Below are 19,741 nucleotides of genomic sequence, written 5' to 3'. Positions count from 1 at the left end.
AGGGTTAGCAGAACTTTCTGTGTTCTCAAAAGTTAATGCGTCAGTGGAAATGGAAATGAGGTTGATCAATAGAGTTTTTCAAGTTTGCACATTGCAAAATGTGGTCTGTCAGGCTTGTCTTCAGTACGGTGACCCTTGAAACAGAGCAGCTGAAAGCTAAAATGTTGTCCACTTTTTCTTTAAAGAGGTACTCCACACCTAAACAGTTTTTTGCGCTCTAATCAGAGGAGGGCGGCCCACCTCCCCCAGCCTCTGCTTTGAGTGGGAGCTCAAAGGAATTCAAAGGAGTTTATGCTAGTTTTTGTCTACTTAGTATTTTTCTATTTTAGCTGCTATAGAAGCACCAGACTGCGGTCTCTTTACCTTGATCCCAGACACTGACAGTCCCCCCACAGACACTGGACAGTTTGCCTCTCTGAGCTTTTACTAAGAGAATAACAATTAGTTCATTTCAAAGATTTTCATGTCACAGAGCAGTAACCAGAGATGCTTATCTTATTACCACCACGAAACGGGTGTATAAATAACTGTAAGAAATACCAAATTGTTATTTTAAACATTGTATTGGCATTGGTGCATCTGTTGGCATATTGTATTCAACATAAGCATTCATTGCAAACCTAAACCAAACTGCAGCACTCATCTATAATCCATAATCAAGCTATTGTTATATTGACCAGTTGGGCAAAGTCGGGCTTAACTTTTCAATACCAGCATTCAGAAAGTGTGATACAGTGACAAGACTTTGAACATGTATTCTGTTCTCACTGTGGTAAATAACTATACTTTCTTCAATGTAATGTTTCAAATGTTGATGAAAGTATCTTCTTTTTTTCAGGCTCACCTCTTCTCCTCTTCGCCAACCGGCGTGACGTACGATTGGTAGATGCAGAGGGTGTGCGGGGTGAGTCGGCCATCGTTGTTAGTGACCTGGAGGATGCAGCGGCAGTGGACTTCCTGTACGCTGAGGGCCTGATATTTTGGACAGATGTCAGTGAGGAGGCCATCAAACAGACGCACTGGAATCAGTCATCCAACTGTAAGACTGCATACTGTTTCCTGTGTGCTTATTATCCTGCTTAGTGAAGATTTCCTCATTAAGACCAACAATAACTGTGGTGTTTTAATGCTGATGTTAAGTGGTTTAATGAAGAATACACCCTCCTTCTTGTCACTGTTTCACACTCTGTATGTTTTCTGGTTGCAGCCCTTAAAGAGGCGCTGGGGACTGGCCAGACTGTGGTGGTATCAGGGCTGGACAGTCCTGACGGGCTGGCCTGTGACTGGTTGGGTAGAAAACTCTACTGGACAGACTCTGAGACCAATCGGATCGAAGTGGCCAACCTGGATGGCACCTCCAGGAAGGTCCTGTTTTGGATGGACTTGGACCAGCCCAGGGCTATCGCTCTCAACCCTGCTCAACGGTGACATACACACACTCGTCATAGGGCTGTTAGAGTACAATGTATTTTAAATGTTAATGAGTTATTTAAGTTGTAAAGGTGTGTTCAGTTAGAAAAGAATTGTTCTGAATTCACAACAGAGGGCAGATGTGGTAGCCATGAAAGTGTCCTCCTGAAAGTGTCCATCTGTTGAATCCATAGAGACCTTTGTTATGGTGTCACTGCTCTCAGAAGCAGTGACTGAACTACAGCTGTTTTTCCACTTCACGGTTTGGCTCGATTGGACTTACTTTTGGAACCTCTGTGTCGCTTTCTACTGTAGATAGTACTTTGGATTGTACCCCCTCATTGTAGCCTAGTGACGCAGTTGGGAAACAACCAGGAAACGTTGTTCATGGGAAGCCAACCACCGTAGAGGTGTGGGTAAAAATATCGATTCATCAATGCATTGCAATATATTTTTTCCCAATTCAATATCGATTCATTAAATCCTCTGAATCGATTCATTGAAGCCCCTGGCCAGTGGGGGGCGGTGAGCAACACCTGTGTGTGATTTGCGTTGTATGGACGGAGGCCACACTCAACCACACAACAACAACAACATGGCAACCGAAGCAGGTAGCAGCAGTGTTAAACCAGCCTGTGGATTCAAAACAGACGCAAGTCGACAGATCCATCCTTTGCCGCCAAACTCTGCCCGCGCACAGAAGATAACGGAGTCTGTGGCCGTCTTCATATGTAAGGACCTACGACCGTACAGTGTCGTGGAAAACGGGGGTTTTAAGAAGATGGTATACACACTCGAACCACGATACGCCATACCAACACGCAAACACACGACGGAAGTCGCCGTCCCGAAGCTTTTAAAATTGTCAACAGGTACTCTAATGAATTATTTGTTTAATTCTACTTATTGCTGAATCGATATCGAAGCATTTAAATCAATAACGAATAGAAATGAAATCGAATTGTGACCTAAAGAATCAAAATCGAATCGAATCGTGAGGTTCTTAACCATGCCCAGCCCTACCACTGTACATTTACAGCCAGATTGACAACTTCACTGCTCTCTTTTCCTCTGCACCGTTCGCATTCACCACTCTCTCTCTCATTCACTCATCCACACACTAACTGCTCTACTCTTATAAAAGAGGATATGACGGGATGGTGTTCCTGATATGTCTGTACTGCAGTTGACCACGGTGTGGTTTTGCTGCCTTTTTGAGGGAATGAAAAATGGTCTTTACTATTGATGGTAGCTTGGCTATTTAATAATTTAGGGTTTGTGCAGGATGTCCCATGTCTGCAGTGTTTTAATGTCACCTTTCAGTAGCAGCTCAGATTGTTCGGAACCTCGACTGCAGTGGTACCAAAAAAAGTACCGGGTACCATAATGGAAACCCAATAAAGAGCGAGTAGAGTAGAGTTGAGTTTAGCCGTGCCATCTGGTGGAAAAGCAGCTAACATCAGAAATTCAATAGACAAGTAAACAGGATGAAAACAGCATAGTTTGTTTTTTTAAAGGATTTAGTGCCTTCTAGCAAGGTAGTTGCAGATTGCCACATACTCCCTCACTTCACCCTCCCCTACCAAGTTTGAAGAAGAAACTACAATGAGATACAAAGAGCGAATGAAGTGAATAGAAAAGATGGTGATATAGAGGGCCTGCTCTGCACAGTTTCCTCACTCTGTGGTTTGACCTCACACTGACCTCCCTTCTCCTTTACACACAACTTGTTGGATCAGCAAAGCCTGAGCTCCTCAGACGATGGATTTACTGTTGTTGGTTGATTCAGTCCTTTTAGTTTACAGTTAGTGGAAAAGAGCACTTCTGCTAATTGCCTTAAATGGTGTTTGACCTTGTTATGTGAAACTGCCTGGGTTGTTATTTAACTCAAATGACAGATGATTGTATTTTCTCAGTTTTTATGATGGTTGGGGTACAAAGGTGTTTTTTTAACTTTACTACACTGAAACCAGAGGTTCAGTGAGTCCACTGACCTCCTGAATTCAGGCTAAATGCACTGAATCCTTTTTGTCAACACTCTTTTTTTCCTGTATTGCTCAAGCATTATGGGTCTATCATACTGTAAACAGAGTTCTTGAACAGCACATATACCGTGTCAGCTCCAGGAACAGTCAGATTGCAAATATGTTCAGCTAACATTTATATATAGTTTAGGATAACAACAGGGTGTGTCTGTGTTTGGAGTTGCTGATATATCTGAACATCGGTGGGTGCAGGGCAGGCGGCAGAAAATAGGAAAGATGAAAATACACTGGCACAGGGGACAATAAGATAACTGATTTGATTATGTTTACAAGCACACAAGAAACCAGGTTAGTGCCAATTTGTCTAAATGTAACAACAGGTCTACTGATCAGCTGTGGAGACCAAACAGGTTTAAATATTGTGAAAACAACTAATGATCTTTGCTCTCATCCTGGTGCACTGCTTTATATCTGTATATGTATTCACCTGGACTGTTGTAAAAACCTCATAAATAAAGAAGTTAGGTTAGAGATTAGAGATAAAAGAGCGTTTTATTTTGATAGTGTCCAACATTCCTGCTGTGTCTGATAACATGTTACTCACCAGGGCAGCAATTTTACAAAACCTGGTATCGATTTTTGTGTTTAAACTCCCAACTGCCAGACAGTGTAGTAAATGTAAACTGAGATGAATACAAATGCAGATCACATGATCCTGGTTGCATAGAAAAGTAAAAAAAAAAAAAAAAAAGTAAGTGACGGAGAGCCTCTCACTCACCACGTCACTGCAAGTGCAACAACAGCTGCACGAAGAAAAAAGCAAGTAAGAGTAATTTATTAAAGTACTGCGTGCAAAAGAAATGCAGACGATGAAAATAAACATTCAGTAGAATCCAGTTCATTCAGGTAACTCAGGTGTGGAAGTCAGAAGGTATTGAGAGATGTTGTTGGTTTTGATCTTGACAATAGGACAAATATAGACAACCCCAGACTGCCTGATTGATTGGCTAAATGGGATCAGATTGCCTAAGTCATTTTAAAATCATCTTTCAGGCAAGGTCAGTACACTTTGTTGCTCTGATTTAACTAACCCTAGTTTATTTCAAACAGAATTAAGTGATGCTTAGTCAGTTTAACTAGGGATGGGACGATATACAATATTATCATGTATCGTGATATGTAATAACTGTATGTGTTTAACTAGATGTAATGTAAAGTGATTTCAGTATGTTTTAGTGCCATTTGTATTAAGTATATTCTCATGATTATCGTGATAATATTGTGTATTGCAATTATTTTGGCCAAAATAAGATGTAGCATGACATTTTCACATCGTCCTATGCCTGAGGGGTGCCCTAGCAGCTCACCTGGTGGAGCTGGCATTCCATGTATCGAGGTTGAGTCCTCCACGCCCCATAAATATATTAAAAAAAGGCTGTTCTATTGAAGTCAACTTCAATTTGAATTAAAGCTGGGAGCAGCGTTGAGCGGGACCTCGCACTCCACGCAACTCGGGGCGTGCTGCGGCCGCGTCACGTGCCGTCGTAACACGTACGGACCACAACATGAAAATCTCACGTAAATCAGCTCAAAATCAGCACGCAGCGCTTACTTCCTGTTGCCAGTAGGTGGCGCTATCACTATGTCTGAATGTTGTGATGTAGACATGTTCAAGGTGAGACTGTTATCAAACGTGAAGTTTCATTGAGATTGGACCACGTACGCTGAAGTTATGAGGACGTGTTCAGGGCAACTGTTAGAGAATATATGAAGTTTATTGGAGATTGGACACTGAAGTTATGAGTACGGTTTAATGGCAAATCGGCTGAATTCGACAAGTCGTCACTGGCACGCGGTTTGACGTACAGTCACAAATAGCTCAACTTTTCAATCAGTTTGTATGATGACAGAATTCAAAATGGCCAACTTTGACCTCACGCTACAGACGTACAGTCAACGTACAGTCTCAAATAGCACAACTTTTAATCAGCACCATTTTTTGACTGTACTGACTAATTTTGAAGTAGATCGAATAAATTCCCTAGGAGGAGTTCGTTCAAATACAACACGAAAAATCACAGAAAATGAGCACGGAATTCAAAATGGCTGACTTTGATGCCATGCCACGGACACGCCCTTTAATGTACATGCACAAATAGCACAACTTTTAATCAGCAATGTTTTTTGACTGTACTGACCAATTTTGAAGCAGATACGATGAATTCTCTAGGAGGAGTTTGTTCAAATACAACGCAAAAAAAAGCTGGAAGTCAGTAATGCCGGACATGGTATCACAGTTTGACATTCGATTCAACCTGGCCAACTTTGAGGGCACGTCACGGACACGCCCTTCAACGTACAGTCACAAATAGCACAACTTCTAATCAGCAACAGATCTGCTTCAGAATTTGTGAGTACAGTCAAAAAATGGTGCTGATTAAAAGTTGTGCTATTTGTGCATTCACATTAAAGGGCGCGTCCGTGGCGTGGCATCAAAGTCAGCCATTTTGATTTTTTGGGTCATTTTCTGTGATTTTTCGCGTTGTATTTGAATGAACTCCTCCTAGAGAATTTATCAGATCTGCTTCAAAATTGGTCAGTTCAGTCAAAAAATGGTCCTGATTAAAAGTTGTGCTATTTGTGCTTGTACGTTGAAGGGCGTGTCCGTGGCGTGCCCTCAAAATTGGCCAGGTTGAATCAATCAAACTGTGATGCCATTTCCGGCATTTAAGGGCTTCTGTTTTAACGAACTCCTCCTACAGATTTTATCAGATTGACTTCAAATTCACATTGGTTAACAAAAGTTGTGCTATTTGAGACTGTACGTTGAAAGGCGTGTCTGTGTCGTACCTTCAAAGTTGGCCATTTTGAATTCTGTGGTCATACAAACTGATTGAAAAGTTGAGCTATTTGTGACTGTACGTCAAACCGTGTGCCAGTGACGACTTGTCGAATTCAGCCGATTTGCCATTAAACCGTACTCATAACTTCAGTGTCCAATCTCCAATAAACTTCATATATTCTCTAACAGTCTCGCCCTGAACACGTCCCCATAACTTCAGCGTACGTGGTCCAATCTCAATGAAACTTCACGTGTTTGATAAGAGTCCCGCCCTGAACACGTCTACATCACAATATTCAGACATAGTGATAGCGCCACCTACTGGCAACAGGAAGCAACCGCTGCCTGGTGATTTTAAGCTGATTTACGTGAGATTTTCATGTCGTGGTCCGCACGTGTTACGACGGCACGTGACGCGGCCGCAGCACGCCCCGAGTTGCGTGGAGTGCGAGGTCCCGCCCAATGCTGCTTGCAGCTTTAATTTTACTGTGAACTCACCCAGAGCAGAGCCAATTCTACTGTAGATATGATTTATGTTATAGAAACAGCACATCTTTAGTACAATAGCAACTTATATTATGTAATAATATTCCTTCTCTGTTATTTTTTGGTTATTTTTCCCATTAAATGCATAGTACTTTATATTTTGAGTATTTATTTTATAAGTTACTTTTTTTTATAGATTTATGCAGATTTGAATGAATATCTACTTCCCTAACAAAGCAAGGAAATGGAGGATAGTAAAATGGAGAAAATTAATGTAATTAAAATGACTGGATGAATAATTACAGTTCACCAAGGTAGTGAACGGTAATTATTGGAAACATAAAAGTTTATATATATGAAATTCACTTCCCACTAGACCAAATCCAGTGACAAAATCAGTCATTTTTCCTAGCAGATAATCATAAAACATTCTTCAAATTGGACAGAAACAAAATAAAACTCACCCAAACTGTCTTTGTTTGTCTTTCCACTGTTCCAACAGTCACCAACTCTTTGGTTGAAACCATTTATCACTGATGTAGATGATAAACAGCAGCTTCAGTCCCTCTACTCAGCTGCACACGGAGCAGACCGGCTATGTAAACAAACCACAGAGATGCTGCGATAGCAACACAGGCAGAGGGAGTGTGACACCATGACTCCACTATATATTTAGTTGTTATATTCATGTTTTAAAGCTCATATATACAACTTTAAAGTGATTATTTTACATTAAAAAGCAATCAGATACAGAAGACAAGTATAATTTTGGTAGATGGGGAGTTTTTGTACGAAAAAGCGAGAGTGAGGAGTTTCAGGGACTAACCAGTAGTGATCAAAAACCTTATTGATCCCGTACAGATGCTCTGGTGTCTTTGAGAATCACAAAATTCATACTTACCTCTAAATTGTAAAGTGGCCCTATATTTGTTTTATTGACGTATTTCTTCTCTGTTTTTTCCTTCAGCTACATGTACTGGACAGACTGGGGAGAGGAGCCCAGGATAGAGCGTGCTGGTATGGACGGCAGCAACAGGTACTGTAAATATATAACCCTTAAGCAAACCCAACTTCTGTACAGTACTGTATCATCTAGATGTTCAGAAGCAGTAAAAATTCTACAAGAACAATAATAATAAAAACAAAAGCAGTATTTGTAAGATCATTTTATGTGCCTTTGTCTCTAACAGGAAGGTTATAGTGGATGTGGACATATACTGGCCCAATGGTCTGACAATAGACCTGGTGCAGCAGAAGTTGTACTGGGCAGATGCCAAACTCAGCTTCATCCACAAAGCTAACCTAGATGGATCAGCACGGTATGGAACTTTGTTTGTTTGTTGCAGTAGACCTGTGCTAACCTCTACGCTTATATTCAGTACAAATTATTATACACAAAAAGCTCTATAAGCTTATTTTAAGAAACTACATCTAATTTTAAGTACCTGAAATGTCAAATGAACTTAAAGTTAGAGAGTGGTGAGTATTTTTACGGATACAGTTCAGTCAGCCAACTCAGGGAAAGGTTTATTGATATGTGAACACAGCCCAGCAGTATAGTTCACCTCCGACGGCTTGGCCCAGACCTCATCACTCCCTTCAGCATACACCCCTACCAGTAAAGGAGACAGCTGTGTGATAATACAAAATATCTTTCCCCAGACGGCTAGAGTCAGAGTGTGGAAGTGGTGCTGACTGAAAGCTAAAAAGCAGCAGTAATGATGGTAGCAGATATACTTTCAATGAGCAATGAAACCCCAGCATGACATTTTTTTGGGTTGACTAAACCATTAGTCAAAAGTCAACAGAGTCTTAGTCGACCCACTTTTCATTCTCATAAAAAACAACATTAAGCTTAGTTCAGGAGCTACGCCTTGTCACTGGGACGAAAGTATCAGGGTATCGCTGCAACACAGACCTTTTCTCTTGTAACAGCACTGTTGCATATGCATATGTACTAGCTGCTGCCACTAGCTAGTTAATGGTCCTATTAGCTCACTCAACAATTGACATTAATTGCTCTAAGCTCCACAATGAAATATTTTCTTTTTGTCAAGTATTGACATTTTCTAGATGATAGTTTGTTATGGATTTGAAGCAGTATTGAAATGTTATTTATTGTGACAACCCTATTTGTGTGATTGGTTACCAGTAATATAAGACAAGATAAGATAACATTTTGTTGATCCCAGACTAAATTAGGGGTTACAGCAGCGCACAAAGAAAGTCTCTGCTTATTTTGTTATTTAAAAGCTTTTATTATGAAGCTATCAAATCAGGAAATGTTGGAAACATAATACACAAATAAAGCAGATATCCAAAGGTACAAACAGGAACAGAGGAGAGAAACTGGCCTACGTCACCGCAATCCGCTTGTAAGCAGTCAGGCGCCCTTTGGCCCAGATGGTCCATCTTGGGCACGGCTCGACCCAGCTCGGCACGTTTAAACTAGTAATGGAGAAGCAAATAAGCTCTGCATGGTTTGACTCGTAGTGTACAAAAGTGCCAATGGAATTACCCATAGATCAAAATTAAATCAAACAGTAGAAAGGCTGCCATGAAAATGTCAGTACTCAGTAAGATGATCACTTCTCAAAACCCCAGGTTAAAACATTCAGTCAATCTTAAAAGCTTCTGATCAATACTGATGAAAGGTTTATAATACCATGGTTGTCTCACTTATTAGCTGCTATTATGGACAAACACTTAAATAAAACACTTAAAATTCTAGCAGCTTTAAAGGTTGTAGCACAGAACACTATTTCAGGTTCCCTTTATTGAAACTTTACAGATCAGCAGAAATTCTTTTAGTTTTCGCCCTGTTCAACTTCTTTCCAACAGAGAAGGGGAGGAGGAGGAGGAGAAAAAAAACTGTACAGACAGAATGAAAGAAAAATATATATAGAGAGAGAGTATGAGAGATTTGTCCAACACAAACAGAGCTGTGGTATGGAGGCCCCAGTCAAAACACACAGCTCCACACACACTCCCAGTGCATCTCTCTCACAGCTCAATCTTTCCTTCTCTCCTTTTCTCCATCTATCAGCCTTCTTTCCCCACATCTTATCATTCTCTCTCTTTTTATCCGTCCAGCTCGTCTCCATCATTCTCTTGGTGCTCCACTTACAAGGGAAGTGACTAGACAATCATTTACTAAAGTTTAATGTTGAACTAGTTCCGTTTCAAGATCACTAACCTCAGGAGAAGTATGATTGTTTCACCTTGCTGCTGCCTTTATGTTAATCTGCTGCTATTCAGGTCAGACATATACTGTGTTGAAAAGTTGCACATCTTATGTTAGCTAATATTAACAAAACAGATCTAGCTGGCTAATGATTGTTGTCGATTATCTAGCCAGTTAACATTTTGCAAACTTTATCTAACTTGAGTGGCTGATATGAAAATATATATATATATATATATTTATCTCCTGCCTCTCTTTGGACTGTGCTCCAGTAACATTTGATCAGTCAGAACCTTGATCAACTGTCAACAACCCTAGCAATTGATCTTAATTAGCTAGCAAGTTACCTAGTGTTTTGCTAACATTATCTTTCAGATATAACTAGCTAGCTAATGATTGGTGTAGATTAGTTAGTTAGCTAGTGTTTTGCTAACATTAGCCAACTTAAGATGTGACTATATATATATTGCTTTAATCTTGTAGCACATTGCATATCTAAAAACAGGAAACGGGGAAAGTTCCAACTGAGCAAAAAGGGGAGGAAGGTTCAGTTCTTCTTGACCAATTACAATTTTGTTGACCATAGTGTCTTTTTAATACAACCACTAGGAGTCACCAAAGTCAGAAATCCTACCCATGGGGACTAATCATTTATAGTTCACATCAAGCCTGAGACCTTTATTTGCAAGGCCATTCCCGATCCCTCTCTCTGTCCTCATTTCCTGCCATCTCTCTATCATTGGCTGTCAAAAAATCCATAAAATCCATAAAAAAAAAGTACGATTTTAGACTATTTGTTCGTTGCTTATTGTACCAGTCCGCAACATAGATTGTCAGAACTAGATACTGACCAGATAGTCTGTGGTTTCCTTGGAAACTACTGCTAGGGTAGTGTAATTTGTTACCTGCAGATAATTTCTATAGTGGCTACAATTTGGTGTAGAGGTTGGGTAAAATCCAGACCAAAACTTAGTGGAAATGTTTGACGCTGTTGGAAAAATGTGGTAACCTGAGCCAGCAACTTTGTTTCTATGGCAACAGCACACTAGTTCTGCAACCACCATATGCAGCTCTCCTTCTTAATGCTTGAAGCTGCACAACGCAGTATTTTTATATAACCACAGTGCTCATCGTGCAGCCAAGGCAGGGTATGTTCATATGTACGTTAGGAACATGTGGCATTCTGTTGTACTAACAGCTATCGAGTCACAGTAGAAACACGTACATGCACAACTCTAATTTGAATGTACCTGACAGCTTGAGTGATGAAATAATTTGCCTGTTTGCTTATTAATTTGTACACACACACACACACTTACACACTCACACACTCACACACAAGCTGAACTGAGCTTTGAAATCTGGAGTTGGTTACATTTGTTCTTTCTTTTTTTCCCTTAACCACTGCTGGCAGGCACTTCTGCTTATACAGCGCACACACACGCATGCACACACAAAACACACACACACACACACACACACACACAGGACTAAAACGATGATTGATGAAAGCCAGTTTCTGGTGTGTTTATATTCTAAATACAAGACTCCTTTGATCCTGTGCCGAAACACGTTTTTGTGAGCGCATTTTCCTGTAAGTGATTCTAAAGTGTGTTTAAGAGAAGAGCGACTCTCTCCTGATCAGATCTAACACTTCATTCTCATACACACTCCTCCATGCTTTTTGTAGTGTTAAGAATCTTAAATCTGCGTCGTTGAGGTCAAACTTCTGATCACAATGATGTGGAATGTGGTCTAAGTGTTCTCTGATCTTTCTTATAGTGTTTCCATCAGACCAAAATGTCACTTATATACAATAAATAAATGCTTCCCAGTGAAGCTTTATTTTTAACGCTTTCTTTAAAAACCACTAATGGCTCTAGGATATTTTCGATCCTAGAGCCATTTTTCACTAGTGTGTTTTGCGTCCAAGTGAACTGAGGTGGATGTAGGGCTTAGTATCAGATCTCAATACTTTTGATACTGATCAAAATTTAACTGTAGCACTGAATAATGGTCTCAAGAACTGAAATCTTGTATATTGTGTTGAAATATCTGTAGATTTTTAATTTCAGAAATATTGTGTGGCTTGCTTCAATAAAACCAAAATAGCATTTTGCAACAGGCTTTTCCGACATAAAACACAAACCTTCCTCTCATTCTAAAGAAGCTTTTATTTTGTCCTTCAGTGAAACAGTGGTGGAGGGCACCCTGACCCATCCTTTTGCACTAACGCTCTCTGAGGAGACCTTATATTGGACTGACTGGCAGACCCGCTCCATCCATGCCTGCAACAAACACAGTGGAGACAAAGCCAGAGAGATCCTCAGTGGGATTTACTCTCCCATGGACATCCAGGTCCTGGAGTCCTATCGACAGCCTTACAGTAAGTTCTACAGAATAGTACAGTGCATACTATGCATGCATTAGTGAGATCAATATACCAGCAGTTACAGTGAACTGGAGTTCGTGTGATTGTTCTGGGATTGATCTGGATTGATCTTATTGAGAAATATGTACATAAATGGTAAATGGACCTGTACTTGTATAGCGCCTCACTCAAAGCGCTTTTACACTAAATGCCACATTCACCCTTTCACACACATTCACTCAGTGATGGCAAAGTCCATCAAATGGAAACTAAGACATTCATACACATTCACACACCGATGACACAGCATCGGGAGCAATTTGGTGTTCAGTGTTTTGCTCAAGGATACTTCGACATGTGGTGGGAGGAGCCGGGGATCAAACCAACAACCTTCTGATTAGTGGACGACCCGCTCTGCCTCTGAGCCACAGCCGCCCATACTTGTTATAGAACACAAATCTTTGTAGCAACATACACTAGATTTGTAAAGCTTATACTAGGTTACATTTATTTATATCTTCACACTGTCTTCATAAAAACAAAGAGAAATGGATTTGCTGTTTTGAGAAACTAATCATATTTTCTCTGTCACCTCTGTATTCTTCTGTGTCTGGTTTTTCTGTTTGTGCCACTGCAGTCCAGACTCCCTGTAGTGACAATAATGGAGGCTGCAGTCATCTCTGCCTGCTGTCTCCAGTCCAGCCTTTCTACAGCTGTGCCTGTCCCACTGGAGTCCAGCTTAAACCAGATGGGAAGACATGCAAGCCAGGTATGGATCTTATTAACACCAGTATGACCACAAAAACTATCCAAACCGGTTTTAGGGATTATCAGTGTCTTGTAATCCCTAAAACCTGTAAGAGGTGTTTTTTCAGAACCAGTATAATTACTCATTAGTCACTTTTTTAATGCATCATATACGTTTTACTTTTAAATGAGATAACTACATCCTCAAATTCTGCTAGAACCCTTCCTCTCAGCATATTTAAATAATGCAGCAGAGGAGTGAGAGAGCAGCGACCGTTAGAGGCCTCATGGCTACGAAGTGTGTGATGCTGGGGGCTACTGGTGTGATGCTGACTGAACACAACTCAGTTTAGCATTGATGTAGACCTGGCAGTCTGACGTTACCAGCCATGAGAAGCTACTCTCAGACTGTCCGTTTCCCTGCTGAAGGACAGGGAGTGTGGCGGAGATTTGACAGTCACTAGAAGCATGTTCATGGCCCTTTGAGAGATGTGTGGGTACCTGTGTTGTAACTGAGCTAGCATAGCTCTAATATGAGAGCCTCTCTGAAGTTTGTCTGTGGGGGATTGTCAGTACAAAGCCATAGCAATGCTGTTTATTGTTGTTAGCTTTTGTCACCCCCGAATATCTTATTAAGCTGTTAATACATGTGTTGTGTTTACTGCCACTGCAAAGGAATTCATCTTTCACAGGAAGAACAAGAAACTTGTTTTTTCCACCAGCATGGTCAGGATTACTAATGCAGCCAGCAGGTATATGTGAGAGGCACACACTGGGGCTACAGTTAGCAAGTCTTTTGCTCTTTATACTTGCCGTGGCAGCTGCTACCACAGTCTGGGGGGTCAACATACGTCTCGCCTATCTTGTCATGATACAAGCGTGACACATACAAGCTCATTTTTAGCAACAAAAGCATACACAGTATGTTTTGCTGATTCAATTACCTATATAAACTCCATATGCCAACAAGACAAAAAAAGTTACTATAATATGGATAATAAGATCCAACTCTGTTCAGACTGCAGGCCAAAGTGAACCAAATTGCATTACTTTGCTTATATCTGACTCGGATCAGATTTTTAATGACAGTGTGAACAGCAAAAACCACAAGAAATCTGATCTTTTCTATTCTGATTCAGGCCACTTTCATATGTGGTCTAAATCAGATACAGGTCTGATTTTTTGCAGTGTGACCTCAGTGAACATTCATGTCAGAATTCATGTGTCTCTTATATCCCTTAAGATCTACGATAATCATGCAGGTCACTTAAGGACTGTGACCTGTTCAAACTGGAATTTGATATAGGTCACAGTGAAAAAATAGCTAAACAAAAAAAATCTGATCTGAGCAATGAATCAGAATTGAGCGCTAAGGCTTGCAGTGTGAATGTAGCTAATGATGCTGATGAGTAAAACTACATAATTGACGTTGAAATAAAATCTCTGTTGTAACAAAACAGAATTTCAAGTGAATAGATTATGAATACCATGTAGTTTGCTGACCCAAATAGGAGTACTTGAGGGCTGGATTACCACTCTACAGCACTGACCGTTGTAAGGGGTCCAGCATCTGTGGCTACGTACCACCAAATACAGTGTTCCATAATTAGATCCTGTGTTAACAACTGAGCTATCTCCATGACAAATTCATGACAGGCTGTTCAGGAAGACGGTGAGATTTTTTAAAAAGCTTCAGAGAAAGCTAGTGTAAGTGAACTGTGAGTGTACAACGATTAGTTAATTAACTAACTAACTAATTATATAACTAATTTGATCATTTATTGTGTTGAGTAATTTTTTTCAGAAACAATGTCCAAATTCTCTGATTTCAGATTCTCAACTGTGAATATTTTCTGCTTTCTTTAGTCCTCTGACAGTAAACCTAATATCTTTGGGTTGTGGACAAAACAAGACATTTGAGGACGTCACCTTGGGCTTCGGGAAACACTGATCGATATTTTTCATAATTTTCTGACACTTTATGGAGCAAATAACTAATGGATTAATCAAGAAAATGATGATGATTAATCAATAATGGAAATAATCATTAGTTGCAGCCCTGTTTGATAATTGATTTGATTGAGATTCGATGAGCACATGAGATACTAGAGTGAGATTTGATACCTTCTATTGAAACCCGACCCTAGTTGTGGATACATAGAGTAATTAGTGTTTGCTGTTGCTGACCTCCATCGTCATTGTCTTTGGTGTCTAAGGTAGTGATGCACATAGAGCATCAGCTTGAAAACAAGTAAAAATGACCTCTCTGCTAGCAGAATGGAATATTAACTGACCGGTCGCCATGTTGATTCCCACGATGCTAAAACAATGGAGCCTTCTTCTGCAAAAACCCAACTCTGCGTTAGAGTGCGTATGTGTCTGTTAGGCTGTGTTATGTGATTGTATTAAATTTGAATGAAGCATGCCAACCAATTACTTAGCCACTGTTGACAATAAAAACAACAATGCTCTATTGTGTCAGCTTGCAGTTAGTGTGTGTGTGTGTGTGTGTGTGTGTGTGTGTGTGTGTGTGTGTGTGTGTGTGTGTGTGTGTGTGTGCGTCTTTGTGTCCGTGCTTCTAATTTGTTTTGCTTGGCTGGTTAAATTGAAGGCGTTTGTTATTGCGCTGGCAGCAGAGTGTGTGTGAGTGTGTGTGTGTGTGTGTGAGAGAGGGAGACTGTTTGTCAGGGGTCTTTAAGTGTCTCAGAATGAAGTCAAGCGAAGACAAGAGTGGAATCACAGATGCTTTCCCTCCTTCCTTGTCATTCTTTCCCTTCATTTATCCCCCCCTCGCCTCAGTCATTTAGGTAACGATGGAACAACTTTCAATGTCAAATCTGATTGGTGCCAAGGCTGAGAGATGCCAGATATTGATTGGTTGTGAAAGTGCAGCTGCAATAAGAGAGGGAAAAGGATTTACGTTATTCGCAGAACCATGTGTTTTTCATATCTGACCTATCTGACATTATTTTAGATATTTAGCTCATGTACTATGTATTGTATAATCATATTGCAGAGTACACAGTTTAATTATAAATAATTAACTGTCTTTTTAGGTTTTATAAAATGTAGATTTTTATGGACGTACTTGTAATGTCAGTGTTACGTCTGCTATACAATCAAGATTCAAGTGAATTGATTTGAAATGTAAGACTAAAAGACGGGAAAGAAGGCAGAGGCTTAAAGGTAAGGCAGATAGGGGGAACAGAAAGGGAGAGACACTTTGAACTGCTTTAAATGTGAGCTCTTCAGAATCAGAGGTGTGAGAGACAAAGAAAAAACAGTTAATTGACTCCCATGAGGTGAGTTTGGCTCCTGTTAAATCTAAACCAACAGCCAAACAGTGGAGGATCCCTCAGGACAGCAGAGCCCTTTGTTTCCAGACCAGATGGAGCAAGGAGGAGTCAAGAAAAGTGATAAGAGTGAGCTTGGCTCAGGCTTAACATCTTTTTCACTTTACGTTTATAGAACTTAATTATTCTTAATTATTATAGGCAATGTTTCTGCTCCTTTCCACAGTGGTTGTTTGTGAATTAATAGAACATCATGTTGGTGTTGGTGTTCTCTCTCCATTAGACAAAGATGGAGAATAATAAAATAGTATGTTTACTCAAGTAGTGTACTTAAAGGTTATATACATGAAATTCACTTGCCACTGGACATTGCACTAGGGCACTAGCATTTAAGACAAAACAATGGGACAGAAATAAAATTCACCATCTCTGATAGTCTTTCCAACAATCAACATCTCTGGTTTGGTGGAAATAAAGTTCTAATTCATAGACGTAGACAATAAAAACAGCAGTTTCAGTCACTCTACTCAGCTGCACATGGAGCAGACCGGCTATGGAAACAAACCACAGAGAGGTTGCGATAGCAACACAGGCAGAGGGAATGACACCATGACTCCACTATATCAATTCATAACAGAAGTTATCTCAGGACACTTTTCAAATAGAGCAGGTCTAGACCGAACTCTTTATAACATTATTTACAGAGACCCAACAGTACCACCATGAGCAAGCACTTGGCGACAAGGGCAAGGAAAAACTGCCTGTTAAAAGGCAGAAACCTAGGACAGATCCTTCGGCTCTAGGTGGGTGGTTGTCTGTCTCGACCAGTTGGGGTGACACAGAGAGAGAGAGAGAGAGAGAGAGAGACAGACAGACAGACAGACAGACAGACAGACAGACAGACAGACAGACAGAGACAGAGAGAGAGACAAACAGACAGACAGGTGCACAGCAACAACAGATAAATATTCAATTCAATTTCAATTAAATTTTATTTGTATAGCGCCAATTCATAACAGAAGTTATCTCAGGACACTTTTCAAATAGAGCAGGTCTAGACCGAACTCTTTAACATTAATTACAGAGACCCAACAGTACCACCATGAGCAAGACCTTGGCGACAAGGGCAAGGAAAAACTGCCTGTTAAAAGGCAGAAACCTAGGACAGATCCTCTGGCTCTAGGTGGGTGGTCGTCTGTCTCGACCAGTTGGGATGAGAGAGAGAGAGAGCGAGAGAGAGAGGCAGACAGAGAGAGAGCGAGAGACAGACAGACAGACAGACAGACAGACAGACAGACAGACAGGTGCACAGCAACAACAGTATTGGCAATATTGTGTTGCTAAATAGGTTCATTAAGGCTGAAAATGCCAAAAGCACCAACATGCTGGTGTTCAAATGCATTAAATTCATGAGATCAAAGTAGGACCGGCTGTTTCAGAGCTAAATTAACTGCTACTAAAAATCTTCAAGGTTTAATACTTAACTAATACAACTTGTTTGTTCAGGAGCAGAGCAGGTTTTACTGTTGGCTCGACGGACTGACCTGAGGAGAATCTCTCTAGACCTGCCAGATTTCACGGACATAGTGCTACAGGTAAACACACACACTACACACACACACACAAACGTATCAATCCTGGCTTCATCTTCATGTACTGATCGTAGTTCCTCTGCTAATGCAGGTTGATGACATCCGTCATGCCATAGCTATAGACTATGACCCGGTTGAGGGTTACGTTTATTGGACAGATGATGAGGTTCGGGCCATCCGACGATCTCACATTGACGGCAGCAATGCCATGATGCTGGTTACCACGGAGATCAACCACCCAGATGGTATTGCTGTGGACTGGGTGGCCAGAAACCTGTACTGGACTGACACTGGCACTGACCGGATTGAGGTACATCTGAGACTTATTGTAGAAAGCTGTCTGTAGAAGACCGATGTTTAAGTGTTGTTTACTTTGTTACAATACCCACAGCCTCCCTGCACATTGTTTATTTTAGACAGAACATGGCATGATCGAAAAAAGACAAAATTAAAGCTCCATGCCACGTCACCGCCAAGCCTTCATCGCCGAAATCTGAGGGAGACTGCTCTACATTGTCACACGTTTCAGACACCGTGTAAAAGACTTACACTTTCATAGCGAGATTCTTCACTGCGAAACCACGCCACGGACGCACCGTTTGACGCACAGTAAATATTTGATTGACTTATAGATCACCAATGTGTTTAGATTGCAGTGATCAAATTTGAAGTCAATCCTATAAAATCTGTAGGAGGAGTTGGTTTAAATAGCAGCCCTGAAATGCTGGAAATGGCATCACAGCTTGACATTCGATTCAAGTTGGCCAACTTTGACAGCACGCTACGGACACGCCCTTCAACGTACAGTCACAAAAAGCACGGCATTCATTCAGCGACATTTTTTGACTGTACTGACCAATGATGAAGCAGATCCGATAAATTCCCTAGGAGTCTTTCGTTCAAATACAAGGCGAAAAAGTGAAAGTGAAAGTGAAAATAAACAAAATTGCCGCAGAGAGTAAAAATGTAAATCAAAATAGCCGACTTCCTGTGGGTTTTGGGGTGTAGGTCCAAGAGGCTTTTCTGTAGGTCTCGGCACGTTACACACGTGCCTACCGAGTTTCATACATATCGGTGAAACGTGGCGTCGGGGCTGCTTTCTTGAAATACTGCAGGGGGCGCTACAAACGCGACAAACACAATTTTTGGTATGTGAGCTTCAGGCACCAGTCTACACGTGCCCTGTGAATTTCATATTTTAAGTATTACGGTCTCCGCAGAGTGATATACCATGCCACCAGAGCACCACCCAGTGGCGTGGTTTTTTCTCCTTCATAAGTGAGCCTCAGGGAGCCATGGGCAATCATGGTACCAAGTTTCGTTTTAATCACACTTGCCGATGTGGAGATATAAACTTCTTTATTTTAAAGAGCGCCACCTTGTGGCGAATGCCTGAAATTGTGCATGATGCCTAATGAAAACATAAGGAACTATTGACCCAAGGATGGTGTCAATCGGACATACCAATGTGGAGAAAGGCCCCACTTCCTTTTCTGACGAAAAATCAACAGGAAGTGCTAATTTAATAACGTGCTTATTGTTATATCACAATACTTCAATTTTGCCAGGACGGTCTCCAGATGCTACGCACAAAGTTTCATGCAGATCGGATAAAAACCATATAGATGGAACGCGGAACATTGTGCATGGACATTTGGCGTGGTAATTGATTGGAAAAATTATAGGCGGAAATGGGTGTGGCCTATATGGGGAGATGCAGTTCCATTCACCGAACGCGTGGATATGAGGTTTTTGAATGTAAGACAAACGATGCAGGAGTTATTAGCCTAAACCTACTTTTATTAATAGTAGCGCCACCTAGTGGCCGAGC

General features: G+C 40.8%; 1 protein-coding gene across 1 annotated transcript in view; it reads left to right on the top strand.

The window, feature by feature from the left end:
- Positions 1-19,741, top strand: part of lrp5 (low density lipoprotein receptor-related protein 5) — a 69,837-nt gene that overhangs the window by 13,570 nt on the left and 36,526 nt on the right. Inside the window, 8 exon segments of the mRNA XM_051383127.1 lie at positions 839-1,039; positions 1,208-1,424; positions 7,691-7,759; positions 7,914-8,042; positions 12,097-12,293; positions 12,916-13,047; positions 17,825-17,913; positions 18,002-18,220. Coding sequence (XP_051239087.1) covers positions 839-1,039; positions 1,208-1,424; positions 7,691-7,759; positions 7,914-8,042; positions 12,097-12,293; positions 12,916-13,047; positions 17,825-17,913; positions 18,002-18,220 — 1,253 coding nt within the window.

Source organism: Dicentrarchus labrax, unplaced genomic scaffold (genome assembly GCF_905237075.1).
Source record: "Dicentrarchus labrax unplaced genomic scaffold, dlabrax2021, whole genome shotgun sequence".
In the NCBI taxonomy this organism is placed as follows: Eukaryota; Metazoa; Chordata; class Actinopteri; family Moronidae; genus Dicentrarchus; species Dicentrarchus labrax.
The sequence above is the reverse complement of the archived record's forward strand: the minus strand, read 5'-3'. Positions and strand labels throughout refer to the sequence as shown.